Source organism: Andrena cerasifolii, chromosome 15 (assembly GCF_050908995.1).
Source record: "Andrena cerasifolii isolate SP2316 chromosome 15, iyAndCera1_principal, whole genome shotgun sequence".
Lineage (NCBI taxonomy): Eukaryota > Metazoa > Arthropoda > Insecta > Hymenoptera > Andrenidae > Andrena > Andrena cerasifolii.
In genome coordinates this window covers 2,120,448-2,135,300 of record NC_135132.1, presented here as the reverse complement: position 1 = coordinate 2,135,300, position 14,853 = coordinate 2,120,448, and the positions used below count along the sequence as shown (strand labels likewise).

Here is a 14,853-nt window from a genome sequence, read left to right as displayed (position 1 = left end):
AACAACTGTCTTTAAAAGTTTAAATAATTTCTTTGAGCCTCCTGGCATTCAATTGACTAACCTGTTGAGGAAACTATTAAAAATTATGATTTTTCAAGACGATCTTATAAACGTTTTCAAATATTTACGATTAAGATCTTCGAATCATTTTTAAATATACTAAAATACAGTATTATACAGTCCTCTATTCCTAGCCCCCTTTTAAATAGATATAGAAACACTGCCCTCCTTAGTTAAAATGTCCTATCTAGCATTTCGAAACATCCGAGAAAACTGAAGTTTTATTATTTTCTTTGTGCCGTCCTTGTAAAAAAATAAACTAATTAGACTGTTCCTAGATCTCTACGAAACACGCAGGGTTTTCTAACTTTACTTAAAAGGTAAAAGATGTGTGGAACTTAAAATATTTCCACAATTCTTGAAAAAAGGGTAAAATGCTAGATAGTATACTTTAACTAAGGAGAGCAGATTACAATAGGTATGACTATATTCAGTCAGTTTCTGAAATTGTCCAGAAGCTATCGACTCTTTATGACAGCCCATTGGTCGACACTTGAAAGGAATAAACACAGAGAGAGGTAATATTCCTACTAATATGTAAAAGTGAAACGTTATCTGTTTGTTTGTCCTTCTTTCACGCCTGAACGGATGTCACGTCCTGTGACGTAGAGTCGATCCACAATTAAGTTATCCAATTACTTATTGAATATTTCGTACCTACTCTAGAGGTATTAATATAAGGCACTATAATCGAAAATAAAAGATAAGAAGACATCAAGACGGGATTCAACGGTCGGCAACAGCGAACTGGAGAGCAGCCATTAAAGGAGGTAGCGGCCAGCCAGCCGATCACACGCACACTACGAAGACCCAGCGAACGCCAGCTGATGGGTCAGAGGCCCCATCCACCAGCGCAGCCGACACCTTCGCCCATCTATTCTCCTGGTCATCGCCACAAATTTGCCCTCCCTTCTATTACCCGTAGATCAAGTAAAATAACGAATCAACGGGGAAGATGACTGCAACTTTTTCCCACCCGTGCCGCCACTAGCACACGTGTAAAACAATTTGTAACTACCCACTTCATACATTCCACAAATGAAAAATTCGCGCGCAAATACATGCACTAGTGGCGCCCTCTGCGCCGAGCTTTGCGTCATCTTCCACATTGTATTTCACTTCAATCCCCGGTACAGAAGATGTACCAAACTTACCGTACAAAACCAACTGTAAACCAATAGCGTAAAAATCCGAAATAAGAATTAAGGTAAGCGCCTGATCATCGACGGTATTGAGGGTTTCGTATAACGACAGAAATGCGTCTTAACCCTTCGGTGGGCGCGCTCTTCAGACTTGCATGAGTGGGCGTGCTGCGGCTTTTACACCGCAATCGGAGTTCTCGTTGTTTTACCTCTAAATTTAGACAATTTTAGGTCTCACAGAAGAAAATCGAAATTACATTAGTTGATTAATAATATTTTATTCAATGAACATAGAATATTAATGGCGATGAACATGATAAACAGAAAATTAGTCCACATCCGCCTGCTGCTCGCTTTCACAGTTTACACAGTTTGTAATTATGTGACTGTGCTTCTCGCACACATTTTTACAACATTTTTGACACATTGCTTTTGTTCTGTTATTTTTATGACTGCCACAAACAAACAATCGATTTCTTTAATTTCTTTTTTATGTTATTAAAATCGAAATTGTAAGAGTTAATCTTTAGGGCCTCGGTTTTGTCCAGGTCTTCCCTAAACACAGTCCTACAGGAGGTAGTAGGAGGCCACGTTTAGCGGTCCATACCCAGCAGGATATCGGTTAAGACCCCGCTGAGTGGCCTCACACGTAAGTCACTATAGCTCGTTGAGGCACTATACATATATGGGCGTTCGGGACAAAACTCATAACGTCTGAAATAATCAATTTTCGACCGAAATACTCTAATACTTTTTTTAAAGAGAATATAAAGATGCATCGATTGACATATAATAAAATATACAGTTTCATTAAAAACATTGAGGGGATCTTGATTTTTCATTGCATAAAAAGTTTTTTATCAATATTTACTTTTGCAATTTGTTGTCAACTGAATACTGATTAACTGTTGTTCGAAACATTTTTTAATCAAATTATTTTTATTACGTGCATTTGAAGTTAGAATTGTTTCATTAAAATATATTTTAAATATATAACAAGCTTTCTTGGACCTACGAATAGTCAAGTCAAAAAGGCTGCACTTTTTTTTTCAAATCGTTATCAATCATTTCCGGACACTGTTTTATATTTAAAAGTCCCAAAATGTGGTCATAAATTCCATAATTTGTTTGCTTTGGACGAAAGAAATCCACTTTTCAAAGATATTAGAATTCTTGATCTACACACTTCTTTCTAAGAAAAATGTATTTATCAAATAATCGTAGGTAGTAGCAGATGAGGATGTTATTTCCATAAAGTAGTTAGGCGAACAAAATATAAAAAAAATCACGCATACGTTTTGTTACGTATTTTTTAAAACGTCGGTTGAAATAAAATTTTCATTCTCGGGACTAAGAAGTTTTCTAATGATCAGTAAGGCCATAAGCCTAAACAATAATTTTGAAGCACACATACCCATAATACTAGAATCCATGGTTAATAAAGTAAGCCAAGATTAATAAATATTGTTAAGGTCTAAATAAAAAGAAAAAGTAACTCTACCGCATATGAATTGCGAGTGTCGCTTGAAGTAATTACTTTGCAGGTTAAGATGGTAAAAAACATCGTAAACAATTGCGGTAACCTAGCAACCATAACCTAATTTGATTCCGGGACATATTGATGTAAATGTAAGATGATAAATATCACCCTGCAAAATATTTGATTTTTCAATTTTTGTCCACGTATCAACGCACTGTGCCGCGGTGTCACTTGGTGCGGAAGGTAAAGCGTGACTTAGAATCAAGTACATATGTTACTAAATTCGAAAGGGTCGAATGCCAAGGAACCACCCGGCGCACAGTGGTCCGCTGCATAGAGGAGAAAGTGGAAAAAACTCATAACTTCGGCGTTTCTCAATATTTTTTAATTATTTTTGTTTCATATTAGGTACTTCTAAACATCAAACTTAATATGATATTAAAGAAATAATTTAATATGACGTTTTTACACATAAAATGTGTAATTTTATTAAATTTTATAAAATGGGTAATTAGGCGTTATAAACTAACATTTTAACATACGTAAATTATATATTACTTTATATACAACACTTATGTTTATTTAAAAATATTTACAAAACCTATACATACGCTACGTGGAAGTGACTTGATCTTTAGTTCTGGTCTTAAGGGGGGAGCCTGGTGTAGCGGATCGAAGAAATCGATTTTTTTTGCATAAATCCATAGTTAAACATCGCGATAATATGCTCCCAAATCAGCAAAACGAAATTCGAAAAATTAAAGCGGATATAGCCGGTTTTGCTACGGAGCGCCAGGCTACCACAAAACTTTAAATGCGTTTTTCTCGAAACGACAGTTTTACACTTTGCGGGCAATGTATCCTCGAATACTCTGCTGCGCGTGAGTAACTTAATGATAATGACGATAATGAAAATACTCTTGTTTTTTGGGTCCTATTATATGTACCCCTTTTGGTGGTGGGGTACAGGGTGATGCGTCCATAGAGGCGCATTCACGATGACGTGTCTGCCGTGACACGAACCTCGTACCCTTTTGATAAGGCGTCCGAGTCATGAGCAGGCCCAAGGAATTCGTCACTGAGCAACTAATAGTAAATACATTTGTGTTTACTATTAGACGGCTGTTTTGATGAACGTATTTTAGGCAACACGTAACAGCACAATGGAGGCGACGCTGCTACGCGCTCGACATAATTACCAGAGTCTGCCTTTGGTCGAATCCAGGGGGGCAAAGACAGGCGAGAGACGGAACGCCTTACCGGTAGCAGGCACCGCGTCAGCACCACTTAACAAACTCCCAAGAATATAAAATTCGCTAACAAATCGACGCCCCCGCATAAATTAATTTACTCGCCCAGGAGACTTTAGTTCTCTAACTATTACATAACTGGAAGCGGGTGTATAAAAACTCGCTTGTTTTGAATGAACGTGAAGTTTGGTCGATTGCACCGTTATCGAGCAGAAAGCACTGCTCCGCTTGGTAAATTGCTCGCGAACGCTCTAGCTTCGTTTCGTCACTTATCTCTCGCGCATAGACGCGCGGCGTATGTATTTGAAAACGGAACTGTAAGAGTTGGCCGAGAAACAAAACAGTTTCCCGATAGTTTCCCTAGTGCGAAAACGAACAGAGTTTGCGGAGCCTAGCCATTAGTCCGGGAGCCAGCGGCCCTCGGCGTGTATCATCGCGGAAGGAGGATGAATTACGAATCTGCTCAGTACTTACGAAAGTTTCCATAAAGATCACCGCTACGAGAAGGCCACGGCATTAAGGGGTACAGAGCTTCAACAGAGAGAGATGAAAACAAGAGGGAGTCAATTCAACATGTGCTACAATATTGTTATGAAATGGCGCAGCGTATTGCTGTCATTTGATTGTTCAAATCGTCAATAGTAGACTACGATAATATAAAGAAAATAATAATGCTATAAATGTTCAAATTTTCTTACGAAAAACAGCACGTTTATCTTCGTTATTACGAAAACTATTTCGTCTCGGTTTTCGCTGCGAACACATTTGGATGGTTGGCTACGAAACATCGAGTGCGCCAACTTAAATACCTTCGGACGCTATTTTTATTTAGTACTAGGTCGGTAATTTATTAAACATTAAAATACCGCACTTAAATTATGTAGATTAAAATTTACACGCGTGTTTCGTTTTGAATATTAGATGGAGTTATTATTTATTAAACAATATTTTCAAAAGTTGAATTCTTCGATGCAAAATGCACTTCAACAATTTAAACCGTCCACGCGCCGAAACGCGACAGTTTCTGCAGAATAATCCAAAACGTGCTATTCTTCGTGGCGAAACAGGATCATGCGCTAGTTTTAGCCGCAAAGTACGAAATGTGCTATTCTTCGTGACTAATTGTAAGCAGTCAAATATATTAGTTTTCGTGGCGGAAGACCAAACGTGCTAATATTCATCAGAAACGATGAAATGTGCTTCTTTACGTGGCAAACCGAAACGTGCTACTTTTCGTAAAAAAAATGAAACGTGCTACTTTTCGTAATCCACGTCGAATTAATAGAAGCACTTCGCACACGCGTACTTGTCTTTCCAAAGCTAAGGCGTAATTTTCTATTCCGAACATTTACGCCTTTGCATCTCAGTTAACACAATCACGTATCAGTAATACCTACTCTATGTACCATGTGTACATCCATATGATACGTCGTATATTCAAGTTTAGCAGGGCAGTTGGCGATCAGAATTGTACTGATCAACGTCGCGCGCCGTATTGCTCTTCGCAACGAACGAGAACAATGACGTGCACGTGTGTGACTTTAGTCGTGGGTGCTTTAAGTTTACTGATATTATATTTGCTGAAGACGTGCACCTATTGGAAGAGGCGAGGAATCCCGACCGCTAAAGGAATACTACCATTGCTGGGTCATACGTTACCCTTACTGACTGTGAGGTCAAGTTATTTAGACCTGACTATCAAGCTGTACGAAGACTTCAAGAACCGTAGCATGGTTGGATTCTACAAATTCACAAACCCGGTACTGTTAGTTCGTGAACCACATTTGGTGAAGACCGTCTTGCAGACCAACTTTTCAAGCTTCCACGACAATTCGGTGACGGTTATACCAGACGTGGATCCTCTATTAGCCACGAATCCGTTTTTCTGCAACGGCGATGCTTGGGTGTCAGGAAGAAAGCGGTTGACCTGGGCGTTTTCCAGCATGAGACTGAAAATCCTTTTCGTGGCTGTCAGTGGAGTGTGCAAGAAATTCCAAGATTTTTTGGACAGGCGGCTGAAGTCGAGTGACAAGTACGAGGTCGAGCTGAAATATCTGTTCTCAAAATTTACGGGCGAAGTTGTGGCGAATGCTGGTTTCGGCATCGAAGGGCACTGCTTCGACGACGAATCGCATCCAATGGCTTTCGACAGAATCGGCGACGAGATTTTCAAGCCAAATGCCATAACCGCGATATCGCAAACTATTGTATTTTTCTTGCCCACGTTGAATCACATACTGAGAGTCAATTTGTTCCCGAAGCCTCTGGAGAAGTTGTTTAGAAGTCTAGTCGACGAGAGTCTCGAGGTCAGAAAAAAGGACACCACGCCGAGGAACGACTTCCTTCAGCTAATGGCGGACCTTGAAAAGACAAATGATGAGAAACTGAGCAAAGATGCTCTCGCTGCTCACATGGCGTCCCTCTACGCCGATGGGTTCGAGACATCTAGCATCACTCTCAGCTTCATTGGCTATCAATTGGCAGCGCACAAAGACGTCCAGGAGAAATTGAGGGCGGAAGTGCAGTCCACGATCGCCAAGCACGGCAGTCAATTAACTTTCGAAGGGTTAAAAGAAATGAAGTACATGGATCAAGTGATGGACGAGTCGCAAAGATGTTTCAGCGCTATTGGCACCATGAGCAAACGCTGCACGGCGGAGTTCGAGCTGGAGGGATCGGATGGGCTGCGTTGCCGCGTGAAACCTGGCACGGAGATCGCTATACCCGTGTGGTCTTTGCATCATGACCCCGAGCACTGGCCTGATCCGGAAGTTTTCGATCCAGATCGATTCAGCGAAGACAGGAAGCAGGACATTCCAAAAATGACCTTCCTTCCTTTCGGGGAGGGACCAAGGATGTGCGTTGGAATGAGAATGGCCCTACTTCAGTTAAAAGCTTGTTTGGCTAGCTTGTTGAATAACTACAGACTAGAACTGTCGCCAAAGACCCAGCTGCCTTTGAAATTGTCACCGGCATATTTCCTATCAGCTCCGGTCGGAGGCTTGTGGGTGTATATCTCCAAACTTTGAGCGACATTTGCCACGGTCGTCATACTTATTCTATGCATGTAACATGGCGAGACTATTGCCCTTGTAATATTCATTTCACGGTTTACGTTGTCACGTGAAATGCACGATATTCTATGGAAATAAATGATAGGAGGATATCGTTAACACCTCGCCACTCTCCTTTCATAATACTAAACATAATAAGTCTACCTTATCGTCACATTAAGATTCCAATTTATACGGAGTCAATAGAATGTGTTATTGAAATAGCAAGTCACTTTCTCATCCTGAGGCGAAAGACTCTTCTGTTATCGTGCTTATATGTGCGCTGTTATTTCATTACTTGTCAACATCGTTATCGCGCCGCCACTACTTGTGAAGGACGATTATATTTCGATAAATAGACGAAAACATATTATTACAACATATTTTATCTGGCGTTGACTCTAAGGTTGCTGTAGTCTATATTTTTTAAGCAAAGGATGAAGGCAGATGAATAAAAATTCGGAAAGACACAAGCTGTTTGCGCGGGTTTGTATCGAGCACAAGTCTATCTTCCGCGTCTCAGAGACTTCAACTGGTTCCTTGAGTGGTTTTCATATACACATAACTGCGCTAAATGTACGCGCGCGCGCGCACATATTCTACATATATTTTATATGAATATCTCATCGTCTGGCACGTCGGGAACGCGGAAGCCCGACAAACTTGCGGAAAGTGTAAGCGCTGGGGAACAGTTCCAATAAAAAGCGCGCGCGTATGTTTGATTGGGTGCCCTTAATGGAGCATTCGTGTTGCAAATCATTTTCGCCAGGGAAATTACTGCCTCGAACCTTTTTGAACGGTGCACCACCTCGAGCGAATCGTTAAAACTTGTTGCAATTCCAACTGCACACCTATTATGCGTTTCACCCAGTTCGTTCTCATTTATTGTTCACCCTACCTGCATTATGTAGCTTAAGGATGTCCGATCTTTCACCCATCTGTGAACAGTATACTCAATAAAATACTCATCTCAATCCCCTTCAAAGATCCTTCAACTTAAATTCCCTTCTGTATAAATTGAGACCGATTTAGGTCAACTAGACATAAGTGACAATTTTCTTTCGAAACGCCTTGTACTACGAGCACCTAGAGCTTGTTAGTCAAGGATTTAATCACATTCTGACGACAGCTCTTTCCGCGGACGAGTACATTCAATTGTAATGTAACAAATCCGCGCTCACAGGCCACCGAATCTCAATCACAATGTTTGCCAATGCACCAAAACGAAATGAATCCAATGTTTAACAATTTACAAAGTGATCGAGCGATGATTTCCAGTCGTCTAATCAGCGAGTGGTTTCCATGGTGAATGACCAGCAAAGCACGATTTCTCACCACACTGACAAAACGCAATGCATTTGCGATCACCTCTACACTTTTCCACATTTACTGCCATTTGCGCTGAAGAAGTATCAAGTCCGCTTGAGCATCTGATTGTTTCCATTATTACCAAGGGAGATCGGATGTTTTGGCAGGGCTAAAGTAGTTTTGAGAACAGCGATCAAGGAGAAATCGGTCCCTTCCAGTGAGCCTTACGCATGTTCATACCGTAACACGAGAGGGAGCGAGAACGTTAAAATAAAGAGCGCTGAGACAGGCATGCGGTATGATAGGAGTTACCCCTCACGCGCCCTGGCCGCCAATGTATCTGACCTCCACCATAGTCTGTACAATGCCCCCGTGATGGAAAAAACAATTACAGGAAGATCATTGCCAGACATTGATAGCGCATGTAGCGTTCTACACGCGCAAGTTCGTAATCGTTGTTGCGATGATAACAGAGTAGAGTCACCCCCTTTGCGTCTCACATAAAGTGATAAAGTGATCAACGACTGTTACACAACAGATGTAGATTTCAGTTTAGAACAGCAGCTGTTGCTAAAAGGAGTGTGTCACACGATTCACATGTAACTTTTAATTTTTACTCTGCGGAAAGAAGAGAAAATGGCTTGTGCATGTTTGACTCTAGCGCAGCCCGGGTTTCCCGGGTTTATCCTCTTTTTTAGGGCTTCCGGGGACGTCCGGAGGGATTTTTTGTTGTGATCCGAGTTTTTCGACGCTGCTCACTCAAAAAGTCATAAATATTTTACCTTTATTTCTCGACTACGGTTACAGTGTATGATTTACAGAATTTTGTTTCTTGAGATATCGTACCTAATATAAGAAATAATTAAAACTGTCCGGGTTTCAGGTGCAAACGTCCGGGGTTTTAATGCTCTCTGTCCTAGATAAGTAATTTTTCGGGTGGCAACCCTAGGTGCGTTGATCCTACTGGTTATCTACTTGACGAAAAGGTACACCTATTGGAACAGGCACGGAATTCCGACCGCCAAAGGAGCGATACCATTATTCGGGGATCTGTTGCCCTTAGTAACTAACGAGTCAAATTACACATTTCCCAGTCACCAGGCATACGATAAATTAAAACAAAATCGGGTAGGTTGTGTCGAGGACACAGCCCGCAGTTTTTGACGTGAATACTTGGATATTGAAGAAGTTTCATATTAATATTCAAGGATAATTTTATTGATTATAGGCCTGTGATAGCTAAACTATGCAACAAATGGCATGCAAGATACTTCTAGATTTCTGGCGAATGTAAGATCAACGCTAGTTTTTCCAAACGTGGTCGGTGATGCGGTTGATACGTAGGTTAAGGCGGTTCGATACCTCACTTGTGGGGCAGCGGCCTATGCTTATACATGGGTGCTCTGCAGTGATACCAATCTTAGATAAAAAAAAATTATGTAGACAAAAATGTTATTTACATGTCTACTACTAATAAAATTATTACTGCACTGCTTGTTTTGGAATTCAATTAAACAAAAAGTATGTTTAATGCAGCTAGAAACACAATATTTTCATTACAAGTAGCGTAAAATATGCGAGTGAAATGCGGCAACGTCGCTTCGCGTCCATCTTTTTTTCTCTTTCCATCTGACACTTGTGGCGTCCATTTGCGCGTTCGTACTGGTTCGCAACAAATTACTAAATACATGTTTACAGCTTGGTAGTGTTTTTACAAATTTTTACTGTACCCTTTGTACAAGTATACACTGTATAGATGACTACCTGGCGTACAGCGTTGCCACGTTTCAAACAGTTCCTTCAGGCAGTTCCAAAAATACGAGCACGTTGCTGTCTATTTATTCAATTATCTAATAAACCGTACGGTTCATGTCCGATTTTCTTTTTTAGAATTTCGTAGGAATACGTAAGCTTTTCATTGCAATATTTTTTTAGGACTTTCTCACTATTTTTATGGACTCTGTGTAACATTTTATAGAAATTGTATCGCTTCTCCCATAACAGCCTGTGTATAAGAGCGCAACTTTGATTTCAATTTTTTCAAAAACCGTGCTGTCAATCGACTTGAAATTTTGACACAATGCGGACTACACTTTGAACATTAGATTAAAACACTTTTCAAAATTTTCTCATTATTTTTTCTCCGGTATCGAACCTCCTTAAGTTGAATTCTCTGTTCGTGAAGTCGAGAAGTGAAGTATTTGTAGTAACGTCGACGTTGAAGTCTCCGCTGACTATGATGGAGACTTCGGTGTCTACTTCCATTGTGGGAACAACTTTCTCTACACTTTCTGTATATTTTCCGAGCATTTGGAACACCAAGAATTCAATGTTAGCCATCGAGACATTAGGATGAAGAAACTCACTTTCGCAGTTCTTACAAGCTTGCGCTTCGGGACCGGCGGTAAGCGTCTAAGGCCATGGTTTCAGTGGACGCGTTCTCGGGCAAAATCCCGTGATATCAGTGACGAAGCCGAAATGTATCACACCGATGCATGTTTTTGTTTACACAGAAGCAAAATCTATTTTTCTGGCGAAAACACGTCCACCGTAACCTTGGCCCTTCTTGTTTTTTTCTTGCCGAAGGCGCGAGCGAGTTGGGTGGCTGTGGCCGTGCGGGGAGCAGTGCGGGGCGGACGCAGTTGATGTTTTTTCTGTCTTTCGGGCGCGTGACATTTCGTCCTTTGCGTGCGCGTCGTCTGTTTCGTGCCGTTCCTCGCTCGCGTTCGGCCAAATCTAGTTTTTAACATTTAAGGGGTTAGGTAACTCTAGCGATGCGGAAAACTAGGCAACTTGTAAGTGGCAGTAAAATAAAAGTAAACAACCGATTAATACGAAACTTTGTACTTTATTTAAGTATAATAAGTATTTAAAAAAAAACCGCTGCAATGTTTAACAAAAATTTATAACTAAGTCCGTACGACGCCTTTTTCCGGAACACCTTATTTTTTAATGCCCAACTGGTGTGCAGGACTGCTCGAGTTCTATTTGATCAATCGCTTTGAAAATTGATAGTTATCCTTGCTATTACATTTATTAAGCATTGACGATCCGTTTTTTTTTTAAATTTTCTAATTTTTTTGCAAAACATGAGCAATAATTTGACTCATTTTTCGTCGAAATTCGAACTCTAAATTTGAAACACCCGCCATTTTGTTAATGTTTACAAACTTTGAAATGTTTGATCGTCAATGCTTAGGAATTTATCACAATTAAAGAAATCTTTTCTGTTTTTATTGCAAGTAATAGCCGTTCTGCCGGAATCCTGCACACCAGTTGGGCATTAAAAAAATAAGGTGTTCCGGAAAAAGGCGTCGTACGGACTTAGTTATAAATTTTTGTTAAATATTGCAGCGGTTTTTTATAATACTTATTATACTTAAATAAAGTACAAAATTTCGTATTAATCGGTTGTTTACTTTTATTTTACTGCCACTTACAAGTTGCCTAGTTTTCAGCGTCGCTAGTGTCACCTAACCCCTTAAATGCTGTACTTTTCCGGACCACGCTCAAAGCGGTTACGCACTCGGTCCGAAGGTAATCTCAAGTACGGACATCCTTTGTCTACCCGACGCTATGTTTATTGTTTGGATGTCGCTTTTAATTTTGAAGGTATAAGACGAAACATTATCTCCCGTTTTCGCCACTATTTTGGTAACGCTCGACTTTTCGTGCATGCCCCCCCCCAGTACTGTGCCGATTTTAAAGACGTATTCACGTCAAAACAGTAGCATGGTTGGATTAAGAGACGATGGTCGCGTCTGGAAGCTAATTCCCCTTACCTCTCTACCCATAGGTACACTGAGCGACCATGTTAGTCACATAGGCCGGCCGTTGTTCGTCGTCACAGTCGAACCGCGGATTCTCACCTACGGGTGCCCAGTGTGGTATAACGTCAGCCCTCACATGATGGAAGAGTATAGGAAATTTTACAGAAAATGTCTAAGGGCGTGTACAAATTTATATAGAAGTGAAAGATCCAATTACAAACGGTATGAAAACAGCAAAAATTTATACAATACAGCAGAAATCTCCAGGATCGACTGCCACATTATTAAGTTAATTAGGGATGATTTCGCAAATATCCCAAAATGAAACTTCTTTTCACTTGTTCCTTAAAAAGTACAATAACTATTTTCTCATATGTGCATATCCAGGAATAACGACAGCAGACCTTAACGCAAGCAATACGATCGGGTACTTACATCGTAGATGTTTTTTTGCAATTTTTAAATCCATACAATAGTTAATAAGGAAATAGCCAATCAATTTGTAACGAAAGGAAAAGTTAGTTACTAATGTACCGTTCCCAAGCAATAAACAAACTATTGTAAAATTTCCTCGGGTCCCGAAAACTACGAATATAAATTTTTCAAAAACGTTTGGATTCCTTGTTTTCATGATTTAATTTAGGTACACATGTCGTAGGGTGGGCACTAGGGTGGTTCTTATTTACTCTTGGTAAAATTTTTTGTCAAGATTTTTTCGGGGCACGCTCCAGAATAGTTGCAAATAATTAAAAAAAATCATTAAACATTTAAATCATTATGTAACAGCTCGCGAAGTCGATTTTATATAATATCCTCCAAGTTATGAACTGAATAAAAAAATATGTCAAACAAAAGTTGTAGTTCTATTACTTTTTCTCGTACGACAAACGGTTTTTGATAAAAGTCCGAAAAACTAAAAAAAAAAATTTTCCTCAAATTTTCAAAGTTTAAAATGCTTCTAGCACATTTTTTATTTATGAAGGCGAAAAAAAAATTGAATATTTATTTTCGAGGACTACTTTTTAGACATTTAAGGGGGGGGGGCATGTTCTGAAATATGCGAAAAAGATAAAAAAAATCTTACTTTCAGTGTTTGATATGTTTGATAGGCTCGAAATATGAGACTTTATATCTTCGATATTTTTTCAAATTTCGGTCCCAAATTTTCAGGAAACATTCATGACATATCAAACACTGAAAATAAGATTTTTTTTATCTTTTTCGCATATTTCGATATATGCCCCCCCCCTTAAATGTTTAAAAAATAGTGCTCGAAAATAAAAATTCCATTTTTTTCGTCCGTCTTCATAAATAAACAGTGTTCTAGAAGCATATAAACTTTCAAAACTTGATGAAAAAAAGTTTTTTTTAGTTTTTCTGACTTTTTTCGAAAACCGTTTATCGCACGAGAAAAAGTAATACAACATAAAAGATGCTCCTAATGAATAACTTGGAGGATATTATATAAAATCGACTTCGCGAGCTGTTAAATAATGATTTAAATGTTTAAGGGCCCAGGGCCCTTTCCCGTTATCCGATCGAGCTCAAACTTTACACGGATTTTTTTTTTAAATATTCTGGAGGGTGCCCCGAAGAAAATTCAAAAGTCGAATCTAAGAGCCACCCTAGTGGGCACCGTCTGTTTAGACATGCGCGGAGTGCAGAGATTTGCGGGGCTGTACTTCCGAAAACCCCCATGCTACGAATTGGCTGAAATTTTGGAAACAGTTTCATTTTGCATAGAAACAATGTCTGCGAGAAGGATTTTTGGCGACTTCAAACTTTTTTATTTACCGTTTAAGTGTCACTTCCTATGTTACCGACACTTTGGAGGTGGCTCTAAAGCCACAGAACCTGCTGGTTTCAATTGTTATGAAAAGTTATTCAGTTCGTTGTGGTTCATCGTTACTGGTAAGGTCTTTGCGTAACAATGAATCATATAAATTTATTTTTCCTTGCCAAGAAAATGAATGGGCGGGAAACAGCAATTGAGTGGCTAGAGGAAATATCTTTTATTCCCAGGGAAAAGTGCTGTGCAAAACATAAGGAAAGATGGTTTATATCGAAAGAAGAGGAGGTTTGGACTACTCTCGCTGTTATAAATCAGGAAAATATCATCATAGTATTACAGCCGCACATAATTCATGGTAGTTATTAATTTTATTGTCTAACTTATTTTGAAATTATACTTTTATTATGCATGTTATTATTTATCTTACTTGAAAATTTCCATAGGTTCGAACGTTGTCATTCGACTTTCCAAAATTGCATGCTAATAAATTATGCTTTTGCATGGCGATATACATACGAACAAACGCAGCATGAATATTCTATCGCTGGAGGCCAAACCGTTTCAACTGAATCAATTGCAGATAGATGTTCCTTTTGTAGAGAAGTGTGCACTTTAGCGCTTGACAGACGGTACAAAATAGAAGGTTTAATCGGTGTTCCTGGTGTAATAGTCGAGATTGACGAATGCAAAATTGGACGCAGGAAATTTGAAGAAGGATGTTTGCGTGAAGGAGCTTGGGCATTGGGTGCAAATTTTATGACTATTGTTATTTTAAAAGTGTTTAAATAGTTAGTTTAATTTCTATTGTTTATTTTATGTGAAAAATTTGGAATAGGTATCATAGAGCGAGGAAGACAGAAGTATCGTTTAGAGATATTTCCTGGAAACAAACGAGACGAAAATACTCTCACCATTAAGCGGCCCGGAGACGCTCAATATTATTGTGCAATATTGATCAGAAACACGTAGCAGTAGATTCAGAAATACGTACGGATTGT

The 14,853-nt window shown here is 39.4% G+C and overlaps 1 protein-coding gene across 1 annotated transcript; it reads left to right on the top strand.

Annotated features, from left to right (window-relative positions):
* Positions 1 to 5,370: 5,370 nt before the first annotated feature.
* LOC143376752 (cytochrome P450 6j1-like) lies at positions 5,371 to 7,115 on the top strand. Its single transcript, XM_076827392.1, has one exon. It carries the CDS (start codon positions 5,453 to 5,455, stop codon positions 6,959 to 6,961), a length of 1,509 nt encoding a protein of 502 aa, XP_076683507.1. The 5' UTR covers positions 5,371 to 5,452; the 3' UTR covers positions 6,962 to 7,115.
* The last annotated feature ends 7,738 nt before the right edge of the window (positions 7,116 to 14,853 follow it).